Raw genomic sequence first — 15,912 nt, forward strand, 5'->3', positions numbered from 1 at the left:
TACACTGACTGGACACAGTGGGGATCCCTAAGGTGTTCCTGGATGAATAAAATTCCTCCAAGGAGGGGCACGGGCTCCCCAGACTGAAAAGCGTCCAACTGGGAGTTCTTCCGGAATCACTGACTTAAAGTGAATTGCCGTTTTAAATCAAATGATGTCTCTTTCCCAACCAATGTAACACAGACGACAAAGTACAACACACCAAAACAGTTTTTTTTCCCCCCAGAATGAGACCTCTGTTCTTTGTGAGTTACATCAATCTGACGTGCAGGTGGCAGCAAGGGAGCATCAACATTTTGTCCCCAAGTCCCATATAAAAACACATCCAACCAAGTGGCCTGATTTTCACAGACACACTGTTACACACACACACACACTTTTTTTTTTTTTTTTAAACACACTTGTGGACCTGGTTACACACACACAGATCGAAATACACATTCGCAAATACTTTTGCTACAATAATGCCCCCCCCCAATACTACTTCCTCCCTCACAGGTGGAACTTACTGAAGGATGAAGACAGTAAATGTTCTTCCCGCTGGTTGTCGTGTTTATCTCCCTGAAAATCGGGGTAAAATGGGTCGTTTCAGACATTGTTCTTTGTTTAAAAAGTTGACTATAGAGGAGAAAACATATGAAAAAGAGCAGAAAATGATCTGAAATGGAAATAAAAGCAGAAAGAGGTGGAAGACATCATTCAAATGGATCAAAGAACAGACAGAATGACAAAGACAATGATCAGCTCCAGGGGGATCAAAGACGGTCTGAAGGTAACTGTGAGCCCTGGAACAACTAGAAGATGTCTGTGTGAAGACAAACTATGGACAAAAGAACCCACAGAGTCCCACACGTGCTGAAGAGGTTTGACTGGACTGAAGAGAAACAGAACAAGATTTTGTTCTTTTTGGGTCTCGGGGTCACAGACAGTTTGTCAGACGACCCCCAAAAACTGAATTGAAGCCACAGTGAAGCCTGATGAAGCAACATGATCTGGAGATGTTTCTCAGGTTTACTGACCACATCCCAGGATCAGGGATCAGTTTGAACACATCAGAACACCTGAAGAGGTCATGAAAAGGAAATGATTAAACTAGATGATGACCCCAAACAGAGTCAGCAGCATCTTGGTTCCAGACCCACCAGGTTAACGTTATGGAGAGTCTGGGTAATCTCAGGACCCTAATCCAACAGAAAACCTGTGGGGTCCCATCAAAAATACCGTTTGAAACACAGAGGGCCTGTAGACTGTAGTCCAAAGGACCTGACAGAAAAACATGTTCACAGGAGACAGAAGCTGGTCGACTCCATGAAACACAGACGTGAAGCAGGTCTCAGAAACAGTGTTCATAAAACTAAATATGAGTTCAGTCAGGAAAAAAAAAAAAAAAAAAAAAAAAAAAAAAAATCTACAAGCATTTTTCACTTTATACAGTCAATGCTGGAGTTTGTACGGAAAAATAGACATATTTTTACTGAACAGTCAAATATTCCTTTTTCTTCACTTTCTGTAAAGTTAGACCTTACTTGTGTGAAGCGCCTTGAGGCAGCTTTGTTGTGATTTGGTGCTATATAAATGAAATAAATTGAAATTGAAAAGATATGATCAGGATTTTGATCTTTTTAAACCATGCTGTTGAACCTTCAACACGCTCCTCAGTTGTCAGCAAACTGATCAACGGCACGCCCCTCCACCTCGGTCTCTTTGTCTGGACAATCAGTGCAAGTCCTTTCCTCCTTCGCGTACATTTCACTTTATGCCTTTTCCTGAGTTTGCCACTTCTGTCTCTCATGAAGGGTGCAGATAGTCATGTAACTCATCAATTAGTGCCACGTGACCATGAACTCACCACTGACACCTGCCCCCTAAGAACCCCACGCATTTGTTCCACTCCGACTCATGGACACTGTTTCCACTGAGAGCAATAACACTATTTTCGTGAACATCCATGTTTCAAAGGGTGATTTTGTTTGAGGGCCCTGAAATAAATGGACAGCTGACCCCTCAGCCAGTCAGGGAGTCGTTCCACCATCACTTCTCTCATTTATAGGGAAGATGTTAAAATGGATACAGGTGGTTGTGATTTTCAGTCCAACAGAACAATAATAATAATGATAATGTGATGTGGGCAGAGTGCTGTGAGTGTGGAACAGACCCCACCTCCTCCAGGCGCAGCTGAGCTCGGACTCTGTTGACATCCTCGTCCGCCTGGACTCTCTCTGCTGCGCACACTGCTTTGGCTCTGCTCACCTCCTAAAAGACACGTCACACGGTCAGCTCGCACCCACAGCACCCCCCTTCGGCCCTCACGCGGCTCCTCGTGGTTCTGCATCAGTCACTGGCACTCGTTCTTTGTGTGATCGTCCTCTGGCTGCCATTTGTTTGGTGCTCCGTCTCCTCTGTTGTCATTCGGTTGCAGTTATGGGATTTTACAACCCCAATTCCAATGAAGTTGGGACATTGTGTAAAATGTAAATAAAAACAGAATACAATGATTTGCAAATCCTCTTCAACCTATATTCAATTGAATACACCACAAAGACAAGATATTTAATGTTCAAACTAATAAACTTTATTGATTTTGAGCAAATATTTGCTCATTTTGAAATGGATGTCTGCAACATGTTTCAAAAAAGCTGGGACAGTGGTATGTTTACCACTGTGTTACATCACCTTTCCTTGAAACAACACTCAACAAGTGTTTGGGAACTGAGGACACTAATTGTTGAAGCTTTGTAGGTGGAATTATTTCCCATTCTTGCTTGATGTACGACTTCAGTTGTTCAACAGTCCGGGGTCTCCATTGTCGTATTTTGAGCTTCATAATGTGCCACACATTTTCAATGGGTGACAGGTCTGGACTGCAGGCAGGCCAGTCTAGTACCCGCACTCTTTTACTACGAAGCCACGCTGTTGTAACACGTGCAGAATGTGGCTTGGCATTGTCTTGCTGAAATAAGCAGGGACGTCCCTGAAAAAGACGTTGCTTGGATGGCAGCATGTGTTGCTCCAAAACCTGTATGTACCTTTCAGCATTGATGGTGCCATCACAGATGTGTATGTTGCCCATACCATGGGCACAAATACACCCCCATACCATCACAGATGCTAGCTTTTGAACTTTGCGCTGGTAACAATCTGGATGGTCTTTTTCCTCTTTTGTCCGGAGGACACAACGTCCATGATTTCCAAAAACAATTTGAAATGTGGACTCATCAGACCACAGCACACTTTTCCACTTTGCGTCTATCCATTTCAAATGAGCTCGGGCCCAGAGAAGGCGGCGTTTATGGATGTTGTTGATGTATGGTTTTCGCTTTGCATGGTATAGCCTGGGTCCCACCGAATAATGAAGGATGAAGAAGGAGCCATGCAGCATGTGTTCTTTGCTACGAGAGGGTTTCATGGCTCTGAGTGACTCTTAGAGGCATTATCTTCAGTTAACGAGGTTCCTCTCTGAGCGTGGCGCTAATTTCAAGAAGTTCAAAATTTAGCAACAACAGCATGGCGCAGTTTGTGTTCGAGTTACTGCGACGGCTTAGAGGCATTTGCGTGGTGCTTACGAGTCTGCTAAAAAGTACATAATCCGTGCGCCTGGCACCTACGCAGGACCTGAGAGGCTATTTTTGGAACGGCTCTCCTCTTGCGCACACAATCCCACCTGCTCTGTGCGCTGGACTCTATATAAAATAATTATTTTGTAGCGGATTAATCATTTTCTGTCAAACCTTGGATGCTGAAAACACCTATAATCACTTCTGGAATCACAGAGGACTGTTTCATCTGGATGCTTTTTTCCTCTCTTTCCTGCTCCATGTGGAATGTATTTTGAACAGCTTAAGGTAATTATTTTTAATGTTTTTTTATAGCTTGATAAAACAGTTCCTAGCTCTAAAAGTATGTCTGTATGTTGATGTCTGTTGTATGTAAAAGTATGTTGATTAAATATCTTGTTAATGGATCACACATGACCGCTGTGTGTGAACACTGAGGCAGGACCTGAGAGGCTATTTTTGGAGCAGCTCTCCTCTTGCGCACACAATTTCACCTGCTCTGTGTGCTGGACTCTATATACAATAATTATTTTGTGGCAGATTAATCATTTTCTGTCAAACCTTGGATGCTGAAAACACCTCTAATCACTTCTGGAATTAATGGATCACATGAGCTCCGCTGTGTGTGCGCACTGAGGCAGTGACTCATCACGCTTCAAATGAGCATTTAGGCAGAACGCCAGCTCACAAAAGAGTGATATTTCAGTCAATATTGGACGAACACAGAGTTAAAATTTGGGTGACTGCGTGAAAGTGGATGTGTGTTTAAAGCCATGGAAGATAAGCTAAGAGCAGAAGCTGTGCGGCAACACAGGTGGAGAGCGCGCAAAAGACCGATTTTGAAGACATAACACAAAGTTAAAAGTTGTATCATGGTGACTTGTAAGCTATGGAAGAAATAAAGAAATATATATATATATATATATATATATATACATATATATATATATATACACACTCAACAAAAATATAAACGCAACACTTTTGGTTTTGCTCCCATTTTGTATGAGATGAACTCAAAGATCTAAAACTTTTTCCACATACACAATATCACCATTTCCCTCAAATATTGTTCACAAACCAGTCTAAATCTGTGATAGTGAGCACTTCTCCTTTGCTGAGATAATCCATCCCACCTCACAGGTGTGCCATATCAAGATGCTGATTAGACACCATGATTAGTGCACAGGTGTGCCGTAGACTGCCCACAATAAAAGGCCACTCTGAAAGGTGCAGTTTTATCACACAGCACAATGCCACAGATGTCGCAAGATTTGAGGGAGTGTGCAATTGGCATGCTGACAGCAGGAATGTCAACCAGAGCTGTTGCTCGTGTATTGAATGTTCATTTCTCTACCATAAGCCGTCTCCAACGGCGTTTCAGAGAATTTGGCAGTACATCCAACCAGCCTCACAACAGCAGACCACGTGTAACCACACCAGCCCAGGACCTCCACATCCAGCATGTTCATCTCCAAGATCGTCTGAGACCAGCCACTCGGACAGCTGCTGAAACAATCGGTTTGCATAACCAAAGAATTTCTGCACAAACTGTCAGAAACCGTCTCAGGGAAGCTCATCTGCATGCTCGTCATCCTCATCGGGGTCTCGACCTGACTCCAGTTCGTCGTCGTAACCGACTTGAGTGGGCAAATGCTCACATTTGCTGGCGTTTGGCACGTTGGAGAGGTGTTCTCTTCACGGATGAATCCCGGTTCACACTGTTCAGGGCAGATGGCAGACAGCGTGTGTGGCGTCGTGTGGGTGAGTTTTCTGATGTCAATGTTGTGGATCGAGTGGTTCATGGTGGCGGTGGGGTTATGGTATGGGCAGGCGTCTGTTATGGATGAAGAACAGAGGTGCATTTTATTGATGGCATTTTGAATGCATAGAGATACCGTGACAAGATCCTGAGGCCCATTGTTGTGCCATACATCCAAGAACATCACCTCATGTTGCAGCAGGATAATGCACGGCCTCATGTTGCAAGGATCTGTACACAATTCTTGGAAGCTGAAAATGTCCCAGTTCTTGCATGGCCGACATACTCACCAGACATGTCACCCATTGAGCATGTTTGGGATGCTCTGGACCGGCGTATACGACAGCGTGTACCAGTTCCTGCCAATATCCAGCAACTTCGCACAGCCATTGAAGAGGAGTGGACCAACATTCCACAGGCCACAACTGACAACCTGATCAACTCTATGCAAAGGAGATGTGTTGCATTGCATGAGGCAAATGGTGGTCACACCAGATACTGACTGGTATCCCCCCCAATAAAACAAAACTGCACCTTTCAGAGTGGCCTTTTATTGTGGGCAGTCTAAGGCACACCTGTGCACTAATCATGGTGTCTAATCAGCATCTTGATATGGCACACCTGTGAAGTGGGATGGATTATCTCAGCAAAGGAGAAGTGCTCACTATCACAGATTTAGACTGGTTTGTGAACAATATTTGAGGGAAATGGTGATATTGTGTATGTGGAAAAAGTTTTAGATCTTTGAGTTCATCTCATACAAAATGGGAGCAAAACCAAAAGTGTTGCGTTTATATTTTTGTTGAGTGTATATATATATATATATATATATATATATATATATATATATATATATATATATATATATATATATATACACATACATACACACACATATATATACACATACATATATAATGATCCACAGGTGTATATAATTAAAGCGACCACCTTATTCTGTATGCAGAACGGCACCGTGCCACACCGACGGCACCGTGCCACACCGACAAACACAAAGTTAAAAGTGGAATCGCGTGGTAAAAATGTGTTTAAAGCCAGGGAAAAAATAAAGCCAGCAAGCCACGGATGGAAAGGAAGCCACTTAGAAAGAGCACAGAGGCGGCTGTCCATGAAAGGACAACAGCAGCGCGCACAAAAGAGTGATTTTGCAGAAATAAACTGACAAACAAAGTTTTGTGTGTTTAAAGCCGCAGAAGAAAAGCCAGAGAGCCGCGGAGCCAGTGAGGAGCACAGAGGCGGCTCTCCAGGAACCCGTGGTTTGGGTCTAGCTGGTCTGGTGCATAACAGGTGGACAGCAGCCTGGCACACAGTGCACAACTGTGGAACTGTGATGGAGTGTCTATTTTTGGACTGCGTTTAAAAAAAAAAAAAGAATGGACACCTTTAAATGCTGCTGTGAATTGAAAACCCACACTTTGAAGGGACCAGGTGTGGGAGGGCTGGAGGTTTGGACCAAACTCATGCCTAAACGTGCACCAACATGGCGTTATCATGGCGCTATCATGGCACTACGTGGTTTAGTGTGGCTGATGCGAGCCATTCGAGGCTGTAATGACAGGTCGGTCGTGGCTCACTAGAGGCTGCTACGTGGCACATGCAGGGTACAGAGAGGCACATAGTGGCACCTTCATAGTGGATACATGATAGATGAAAACGTGGGTCATTCTTCGAATAATCGTGACACACCCATGCGTGGCTCCTTCTTCATCCTTCATTATTCGGTGGGAGCCAGGCTGTAGAGTTTTAACTTGCACTTATTAGAAGTAGCGACGAACTGTGTTAACTGACAATGCTTTTCTGAAGTGTTCCTGAGCCCACGTGATAAGATCCTTTACACAATGATGTCGGTTTTTAATGCAGTGCCACCTGAGGGATCGAAGGTCACAGGCATTCAATGTTGGTTTTCGGCCTTGCTGCGTACATGTAGAAAGTTCTCCAGATTCTCTGAATCTTCTGATTATATTATGGGCTGTAGATGATGGAATCCCTAAATTCCTTGCAACTGAAAGTTGAGAAACATTGTTCTTAAACTGTTGGACTATTTTTTTTCATGCAGTTGTTCACAAAGTGGTGATCCTCGCCCCATCTTTGCTTGTGAACGGCTCAGCCTTCTGGGGATGCTCCTTTTATACCCAATCATGACACTCACGTGTTTCCAATTAACCTGTTCACCTGTGGAATGTTCCAAACAGGTGTTCTTTGAGCATTCATCAACTTTCCCAGTCTTTTGTTGTCCCTGTCCCAGCTTTTTTTTTTTAAATGTGTTGCAGGCACACAACTTCCCAACTTCATTGGAACTGGGGTTGTAATTAAGGAAATATATATATATATATATATATATATATATATTTTAAGGGTAGGAGGAGCTTACTGCTGTCTCCGAAAAAATAAACATGGCGCCGAAAGAGCTGCACAAATGAAGCGGCTTTCATTACAAATTACGCTGTTTAAAAAGTTATAACTTGAACAAAAACTTTACAGGCAGTTGTCTATGACAGCAACATGTATGCTGCTGGATGCATGTTGCGTATATTGTCGTTCTGAGGAATATCGTAACGTCGCTCGTGTGCTGAGGCATTATAATGCATATATACACGAACGCTACGATAAGATACTTTTATTTCGCACAACGGAGAAAATCATGATAAAGGATAAACACGTTAATTTGTATGTTTATAAATCTTTGGATAATATCAATCCCTGCTGTTGGATTTCAAGGTCTGTAACGTGTGTATTTAGTAAACAAACAGGGAGCCCTGAACACACTCTTCTCCTAATAAGCTTTCAGGCAGAAAATGAGAAGTTTCATCAATGGGAATAAGCTTTCAGGCAGAAAATGAGAAGTTTCATCAATGGGAATAAGTTGGAAAATATATACACACACATGTATATGTGCAACACATAACCTGACGTTCTAATAAATTGCTATTATTTGTCAAGGAAATCTCTAAAGGAAATAGGTCTGCAAAAAAATGGGAGAATTTGAAAAAGAAATATAAGGTTAACAGAACTAGATGCAGCCCATAACATACATACAGGTGCTGGTCATATAATTAGAACATCATGAGATCATCATTTATTTCAGTAATTCCATTCAAAAAGTGAAACTTGTATAATGTATACATTCATTACATACATATTTCGTCTTTATTTATTTTAAATAAATAAACTGTTTTCCTGTTTTATCATTAGTATTTTATATGATTGTGTGTCTTATTATTTTACTTCTTTTACTTATTTATGTTTTAATTTTTTTATTGTGTTTTAATCTTATTTCATTTTATTCTGCTTTTAAATGATGTTTGTGAAGAGCCTTGAGGTGATTAGTCGTGATTTGGCGCTATTTAAATGAATAAATTATTGTTATTATCAATTATTTTATTTTAATTACTAAATCAATTAATGATTAATCAAACAATATTAATTATTTCTATTATTGATTAATTATTATTAGTATTAACATTAATCAGTTGCTAATTAATTAATTATTAATACTATTAATTATTATTATTATAAATGACATTCATTAAATTAATTAACATGACTGCGATGCATCGAAGAAATCTGCGACTTCTATTTCTTTGCATTTACGCAGAAAGGCAAGAAAATAAAAAGAGCAAACAGGCTACTGCAACAAGCTGCATTTCGGTTGCCATGTTAAACAGTGAAGACGGCAGTTTGACACGGGCAGTTTTTTTTTTCTCCTAAGGCGGAGGGGTGTCTCAATTCATAGGGCTAGAGGCATACCCCTTCGCCTTACCCCTTGTTTTAAAGGGGTAGGCATAGGGGTAGGGCTAAGGGGAAGGGGTACAAAAGAGAATTGAGATTGGGGGCAAGTGTGTTGGTTCCTATTTTTAAAATAAGGGTGATGTGTAGAGCTGCAGTAACTACAGAGGCATACAGTCGATCACCCACATCATGAAGTTATCGGAAAGAGTAGTAGAAGCTAGGCTTAGAAAACAGGTGAAGATCTGTGAGCAGCAACATGGTCTCATGCCAAGAAAGAGCACTACAGCTGCAATGTTTGCTCTGAGAATACTGATGGAGAAGTATAGAGAAGGCCAGAATTACATTGTATGTTTGTGGATTTAGAGAAAGCTTATCACAGGATGCCAAGAGAAGAGCTGTGCTATTGTATGAGGAAGTCTGGAGTGGCCAAGAAGTATGTGAGGGTAGTGCAGCACATGTACAAGGATAGTGTGACAGCAGTGAGATGCGCAGAAGGAATGACAGACTCATTCCATTTTTTAATGTTATCATCATATCAAAGATGGTCTTAAAATGACACTGATACTGTGATATTATTGTTTATCGTGATATTTTCTGAGGCAATATATCATCCAGTAACATTTGTTATTGTGACAAGCTTAATGATGATAAACGCTACATTCCATCTTTCATACTGTCACACACTCATCTTCAACTGCTTACTCCAATTAAGGGTTGCAGGGGACGCCAGTCGGTCACAGGGCCAGATATAAACAAACACAGTCACACCTATGGACAATGTAAAGTTTCCAGTCCACCTAACCCTCATGTCTTTGGATGTGGGGAGGAAGCCGGAGCACCCGGAGAGAAGCTACGCAAACACGGGGAGAACATGTAAACTCCACACAGAAAGGACACATGCGGGAATTGAACCAATGACCTTCCTTGCTGTGAGGCAACAGTGCTAACCACTAATCCACTGTGCAGCTTCCATCTTTCAGTGAATGAAAGTATTCTTTCCATTGCACCAATGGAAAACATTTCTGATTTTATTTTACGCGACACGTACATAAGTCTGCATCATTTCATATTTAACATTAGACGCGTGTTTCTTCTCGAAGCAGCAATTACAGAGCAGCAGGACCCAGCAGCTCACTCCAGCACAGGTCAGCCGGAGCTGCTGAGGAGCCTCCCATGGTGTGTAAGACACACAAGTCTGATTTCTTCAATCCAGCCAAAAAAAAAAAAAAAATTATCCAGTTCTTCATCTGACAGTGTTTCAACCATAGACATTATACATGTAGATGCTCATGGACTGCCACTGCCTACTGGAGCTGATGTATTAGCCGGCCGCCATCTTGGATGGGTCCCTGCTGCACCCCCCCACCAGTGCATTTATTTGTACTGAGGAAGTTGTATCCCCAACTCCAATAATCCGTAACTCCCCGAATTTTTACCCAAAATTCCCATGGTTCGGTTTGTTAGAAACAGCAGAGATTCAGTTGCAATACAGGATGCTGTCACACATTAAAAATATGTACTTTCATGCTGAAAGACTGTCTTATGCTCTTTAACAAAGACATATTGTTTGGCATACAGATAAATGTATGAATTAATTTTATAATTTAGTAAAGAAACAAATCTGGATTGTTCATTTGAATTTATTTCTCCCTCTCCACACACACACGCACACACACACACACACACACACACACACACACACACACACACACACACACACACACACACACACACACACACACACACACACACACACACACACACACACACACACACACACACACACACACCACTTTAATTTCCTCTGCTTTGCTCACCTGGTTTTGTTACAAAGATGAATCAAAAAGACACGCACATCCAAGATTTGTAAAACGGCGTGCTGGATCAAGGTGAGATAAATATTAAAGCAAAAATCTGCACAGCCTAACCGCTCCCATGCAAAAAAAAAAAACTTTTATTAGACACCCCTGATAAAATAATTTTTTTTTTTTTGCATGGGAGCGCTTAGGCTGTGCGGATTTTTGCTTTAATATGTGTTACAAAGAGGAAGATGACTCCGGTTGACTCTGGTGCGAGCCTAATGTAAAGAGACCCAGCCAATATGGCGGCGACACTGGATTACGTTGCAGCAAGTTATGAGGCGCCTACGTATATAATGTCTATGGTTTCAACAGCAGCAAAAAATGTTCACGTGAACCGTGTGGCTGCTGGATGCAGCTTCCTCATATGATAGAAGCATTTTTACAAAAGGCAAAAGAAGGCGTGTGATAGAGTGGAATGGACTGGACAACAATAAATGGCAGTGATGTCATCCACCCAATGGGACAAATCACCAGCCAGTCAAATGTGAAGATATTATGTCAAATATATGTATATGTCAAAATATCCCAGCAAACTTTAGACAGACTGAATGATCCAACAACTGAAGTCAGCATCTGATTTTGACAATCTCACTTACTGTCGCAAGTCGGGGATAACATAAAAAATACAACGTAACTAATTAAACTTTTTAAGAACCTGTGGCCTTCACTTAGACCCACTATGTTGAAAATTATTAAACTGTCACTAACTTCGGGTTCTGTTCCTACAAGTTTTAAATCTGCAGTAATCAAACCTATTCTTAAGAAACCCAACCTACACCCGGGTTCTCCGGCAAATAATCGAGCAATATCAAATTTACGTCTCTGAACTAAAATGTTTGGACAAGTGGTTTCACAGCCACTGGTGGACCATCTCATCTCTTTGAGACATTGCAGTCTGCATTTAGAATGCATCACTCCACAGAGACAGCACTAACTAAAGACTGACAACTGACAACAGACTGATACAACCACAGTGCTGTTATCATATATTCTTGGACAGATGAGTTATTTTGGGATTACTGATCATGTTCATGGTTGACATCTTTCTTATCTCGTCACTGTCATTGTGTCTTGTACTAGAACATTACTTTGATAATTTATCCAATAAAATATGGGGCATTGCCAGGTTCTGTATTAGGCCCTCTGTTATTCTCTCTTTATATACCACTTCTTGACTAGATACTGCAACACCATGGAATTAGTTTTAACTGTTACCTGGACCGGTTGTCTTCCTGGGTGGTTGCCATCCAGGACCCAAGGTGGTTCTGTGCTGTTGTGGATGTGGCAAAGCGCAGCACCAGCGCATGGTCCCTTGACTTGATTTATTACCTTCATGATTAATTCAATGGTGTGAACATTGGATACATGTCTTTCGTCATAGTAATAAAGTTTAAAAACATCTCAGGGCGACCTTTGATCCCACACTGCCCTTTGACCTACACATTAGAGAAGTAAGTAAGAATGTTTTGTATCAAATCTGAAACATTGTGAGGATTTGACCTGTTCTGTCTATGTCCGACACACAGACACTGATGAATGCCTGTGTCTTTTCAAGATTGGATGACTGTCATATCCTATTTTCTATCTTACTGCAGTCCAGCATCTGAGGTGTCCGACTGATTCAAGATGCTGCTGGATTTCTGACTAGGAGCAGAAACGTTGATGATATTACCCCAATTCTGACCTCCTTTCACTGGCTTCCTGTCCGTGAGGTCAGATTTCAGTTTTTTTTTTTAAACCACCATATAAACTCCTTCATGGCCTGGCCGGTCTAATCGAACCTTATGTACTGGCCTGTGTGCTGTCTTCTCAGAAGGCAGGGATTACCATGTGTCCCAAAGGTTAAAAAGAAGTCTAGCGGAGGGAAGGTGATGGTCTAGTGGTTAAGCATTGGGCTTGAGACCAGAGGATCCTCGGTTCAAATCCCAGCCTGATTGGAAAATCACTAAGGGCACTTGGGCAAGGCCCTTAATCCCCTAGTTGCTTCCGGTGTGTAGTGGGCGCCTTGCATGGCGCCAGTCTGACATTGGGGTGAATGTGAGCAATTGATGTGTAAAGCGCTTTGAGTGTCTGATGCAGATGGAAAACTGCTATATAAATGCAGTCAATTTAAGTCAGCAGGCCACAGAGCTTTCTCTGACTGTGGACAATGTGCCTGCTGAGATAAAACTGTTTGACTCCGTGGAAACATTCAAATCCAGATTAAAGACTCATCTCTTCTCCCTTTTGTATGACAAACATATGTGTTGTGCTGAACTACTTTCCGCTTTATCTGTAATGATGTTACTCCTAATGGAGCAAGATATCATATCTAAATTCTGGGGGATGTTAGTTAAGTGAAGGATTCTCTTGTTTGTTAGAACTTGTAGGAACCTGTTAGAACCCGTTAGAACGTGTAGGAACCTGTTAGAACGTGTAGGAACCTGTTAGAACGTGTAGGAACCTGTTAGAATTTGTAGGAACCTGTCAGTTTGTGGTTGTTAGGATGTGATGCTGTGAACTCCGTTTTCTGTTTGAGGTCCAACTGATGACAAAGTGGTGGACGAGCAGCAGCGGGACACACAAGCATTGATGATGCAAAGTGGAGATGGATCCTTCTGTACATCAGCGCCCATCCATCTAATCCTGTGGGACCTGCCATGGCCAGGCCCTGTGTGAGGCATGGGGAACTGTGGACATCTGGCAGGATCCAAAGGATGTCCTAACCTCTGGAGAGTTACTTTTATACATATTGTAAATAAGATGCTCCTATTTTTTAATTCCAATCATGTTTTTATTTATATATATATATATATATATATATATATATATATATATATATATATACACTATTTCTACCTCATTTTCTTATTTTATTGTATTGTTACAAGTATTATTATTATTGATTATCTTTACACACGATGCACATTTTCCTATGCTGTATGCTGCTGGATGCATGTTGCGTATATTGTCGTTCTGAGGAATATCGTAACGTCGCTCGTGTGCTGAGGCATTATAATGCATATATACACGAACGCTACGATAAGATACTTTTATTTCGCACAATGGAGAAAATCATGATAAAGGATAAGCACGTTAATTTGTATGTTCATAAATCTTTGGATAATATCAATCCCTGCTGTTGGATTTCAAGGTCTGTAACTCGCACTCATCTTGTGTTTTTTTAAGAGCTGACATAACATGTGAATTTCTCCACTGTGAGATTAATAAAGTCTTATCTTATGACTGAACCATGTTGAGATGATTTTCTGAGCCTTTGTTCCTCCCAGTTTGTCTTGTGATGACGTGGATGATTGATTCAGTATCACATTTCTACATAAATATATAATTCTTTCTTGTTGGTTTTCTTTGTTATTTGTCTTTTTGACCAAAGATCTTCCTCCTGTGTAGCTGATGGGAGCGACAGACTGATGCTCTGATCGAAGCCTGTATCGGTAAACCGAATGTTTTTTGGAATGGATGAATCTTAAATGAAGCTGACCAGAAAACTCTGTTTCACACTGCCCGTTTGTGTCTTTTGTCTACATTTTCCCGCCAGCCTGGTGTCTCCTGATGTGGGTTGTATATTTTGTACCTCAGTATATTGAGGGGGCACTGGTGACCCCAGATATCATAATTACTGCCATGGCCTGAAGGGGCTCCTCCAAAGCTTCCATTGTTTCCGTGTCAGGGTTACAGGGTCACAGCTTCCACTGTTTCCTCTGCCACTGAAATCGGGAACATCTGTGTCCTACCTCCTCCAGTTGGAGTCGCTGTCCCTCTAGTTTCAAGATGCGTTCTTGTAAAGTCCTCTCGGCCTCTTCTAAATGGCGAGTAATATGCTCCACCTGTCCAAAATAAAGATTGTTAAAGTTTTACTTTAAAATCAACATGAACTTGAGATCTTTTGTAATTTAACATCTGAATTAATAAAATGGTCAAAGTCTGTAAATTTAAGAGAAAGACAGGACACACTAAAAACAGCAAACGTCCAATTAGCTCTGCTTGATGACAAAGGAACACAGACACGTACAGACTGACATACGCATATGGACAAACAGACATATGGTAATACAGACAACATGGACACAAGGACAGAAAGACATATGGACATACAGACAGGTGGACACAGGGGCACACAGACAGACACACATAGGAACACATGGACAGGGTGTTCCCTAGCTTTCCCATATGTCAGTTTGTGGGGACTCAGAACATAAAATGGTCTTGTTCCATGGTGAAAAGTCTCACAGAGGCTACAGTCAGTCAGTGTGTCTCCTTCAGGTCATCACCAACAGCAGCAGTGAGTGAGATGAGCAGTTTGTCTGCAGCCACATTTTACAGAGTTTGTGTCAGAATTAGGGGTCAACCAATTATCGTACGGGACAGTTAACTGTGCCGATATTCAGTATTTTTCGCGGATTTCGGCATCGGCCATTTATATTGGCCGATATGACGGTTTAGTTTTGCAGCCGTGCATATAGCCAGTCAGCGGCTGCAGAGTTTCACCTTCACACCAACATTTATTCAAAACACATCAAGATGTTGGGGGGGGGGCAATAACATGTGTTGTGTGTTTTTGTGAAGCGGAGACCAACGGCCTACAGATGCTATTGATAAGATACTTCAGGAGCTACTGGGCCTCGACTTTGCTCCGACTTTGGACCGGGCCCACCGTGGCCTGCAGCTACCACCCACTGAAAGAAATGCTGAGAGTTATGGTGGTGAAATTTCACTATTTTCAAGACAGAGAGATGGTGTTCCGTAAAGCTGCCCGCGCAACCTCACTGACCCTCTACGTCAAGAAAGTGAGTATCTTCCACAACTACACTGCCACGGTGGCTGCCATAGCTAAGAGAAGAGGTGGTTCATGGAGGTTAAGCGGCACCTGCAGCGCTATCAGGAGATGAAGTTTGGGATCCACTTTCCTGCGGTTCTTCACATCACCCTGTCAATAGGCCAAGACAAACAATTTGAGGACCCATCTGTAGTGACTGACTTTATT

The 15,912-nt window shown here is 41.8% G+C and overlaps 1 protein-coding gene across 4 annotated transcripts in view; it reads right to left on the reverse strand.

The window, feature by feature from the left end:
- The window catches only part of lrrc45 (leucine rich repeat containing 45), an 85,115-nt gene that overhangs the window by 12,717 nt on the left and 56,486 nt on the right, over window positions 1–15,912 (reverse strand). For 3 of the 4 annotated variants that reach the window (XM_034194061.1, XM_034194063.1, XM_034194062.1), the window contains 2 exons: window positions 14,663–14,755; window positions 2,161–2,253 (listed from right to left, as the gene is read on the reverse strand). In XM_034194061.1, the coding sequence (XP_034049952.1) occupies window positions 2,161–2,253; window positions 14,663–14,755 (186 nt within the window). Of the gene's footprint in view, window positions 1–509; window positions 562–2,160; window positions 2,254–14,662; window positions 14,756–15,912 lie in introns of all 4 variants that reach the window. The other variant, XM_034194064.1, reaches the window with a different exon arrangement.

This window comes from Thalassophryne amazonica, chromosome 18 (genome assembly GCF_902500255.1).
Source record: "Thalassophryne amazonica chromosome 18, fThaAma1.1, whole genome shotgun sequence".
Taxonomy (NCBI): Eukaryota; Metazoa; Chordata; class Actinopteri; order Batrachoidiformes; family Batrachoididae; genus Thalassophryne; species Thalassophryne amazonica.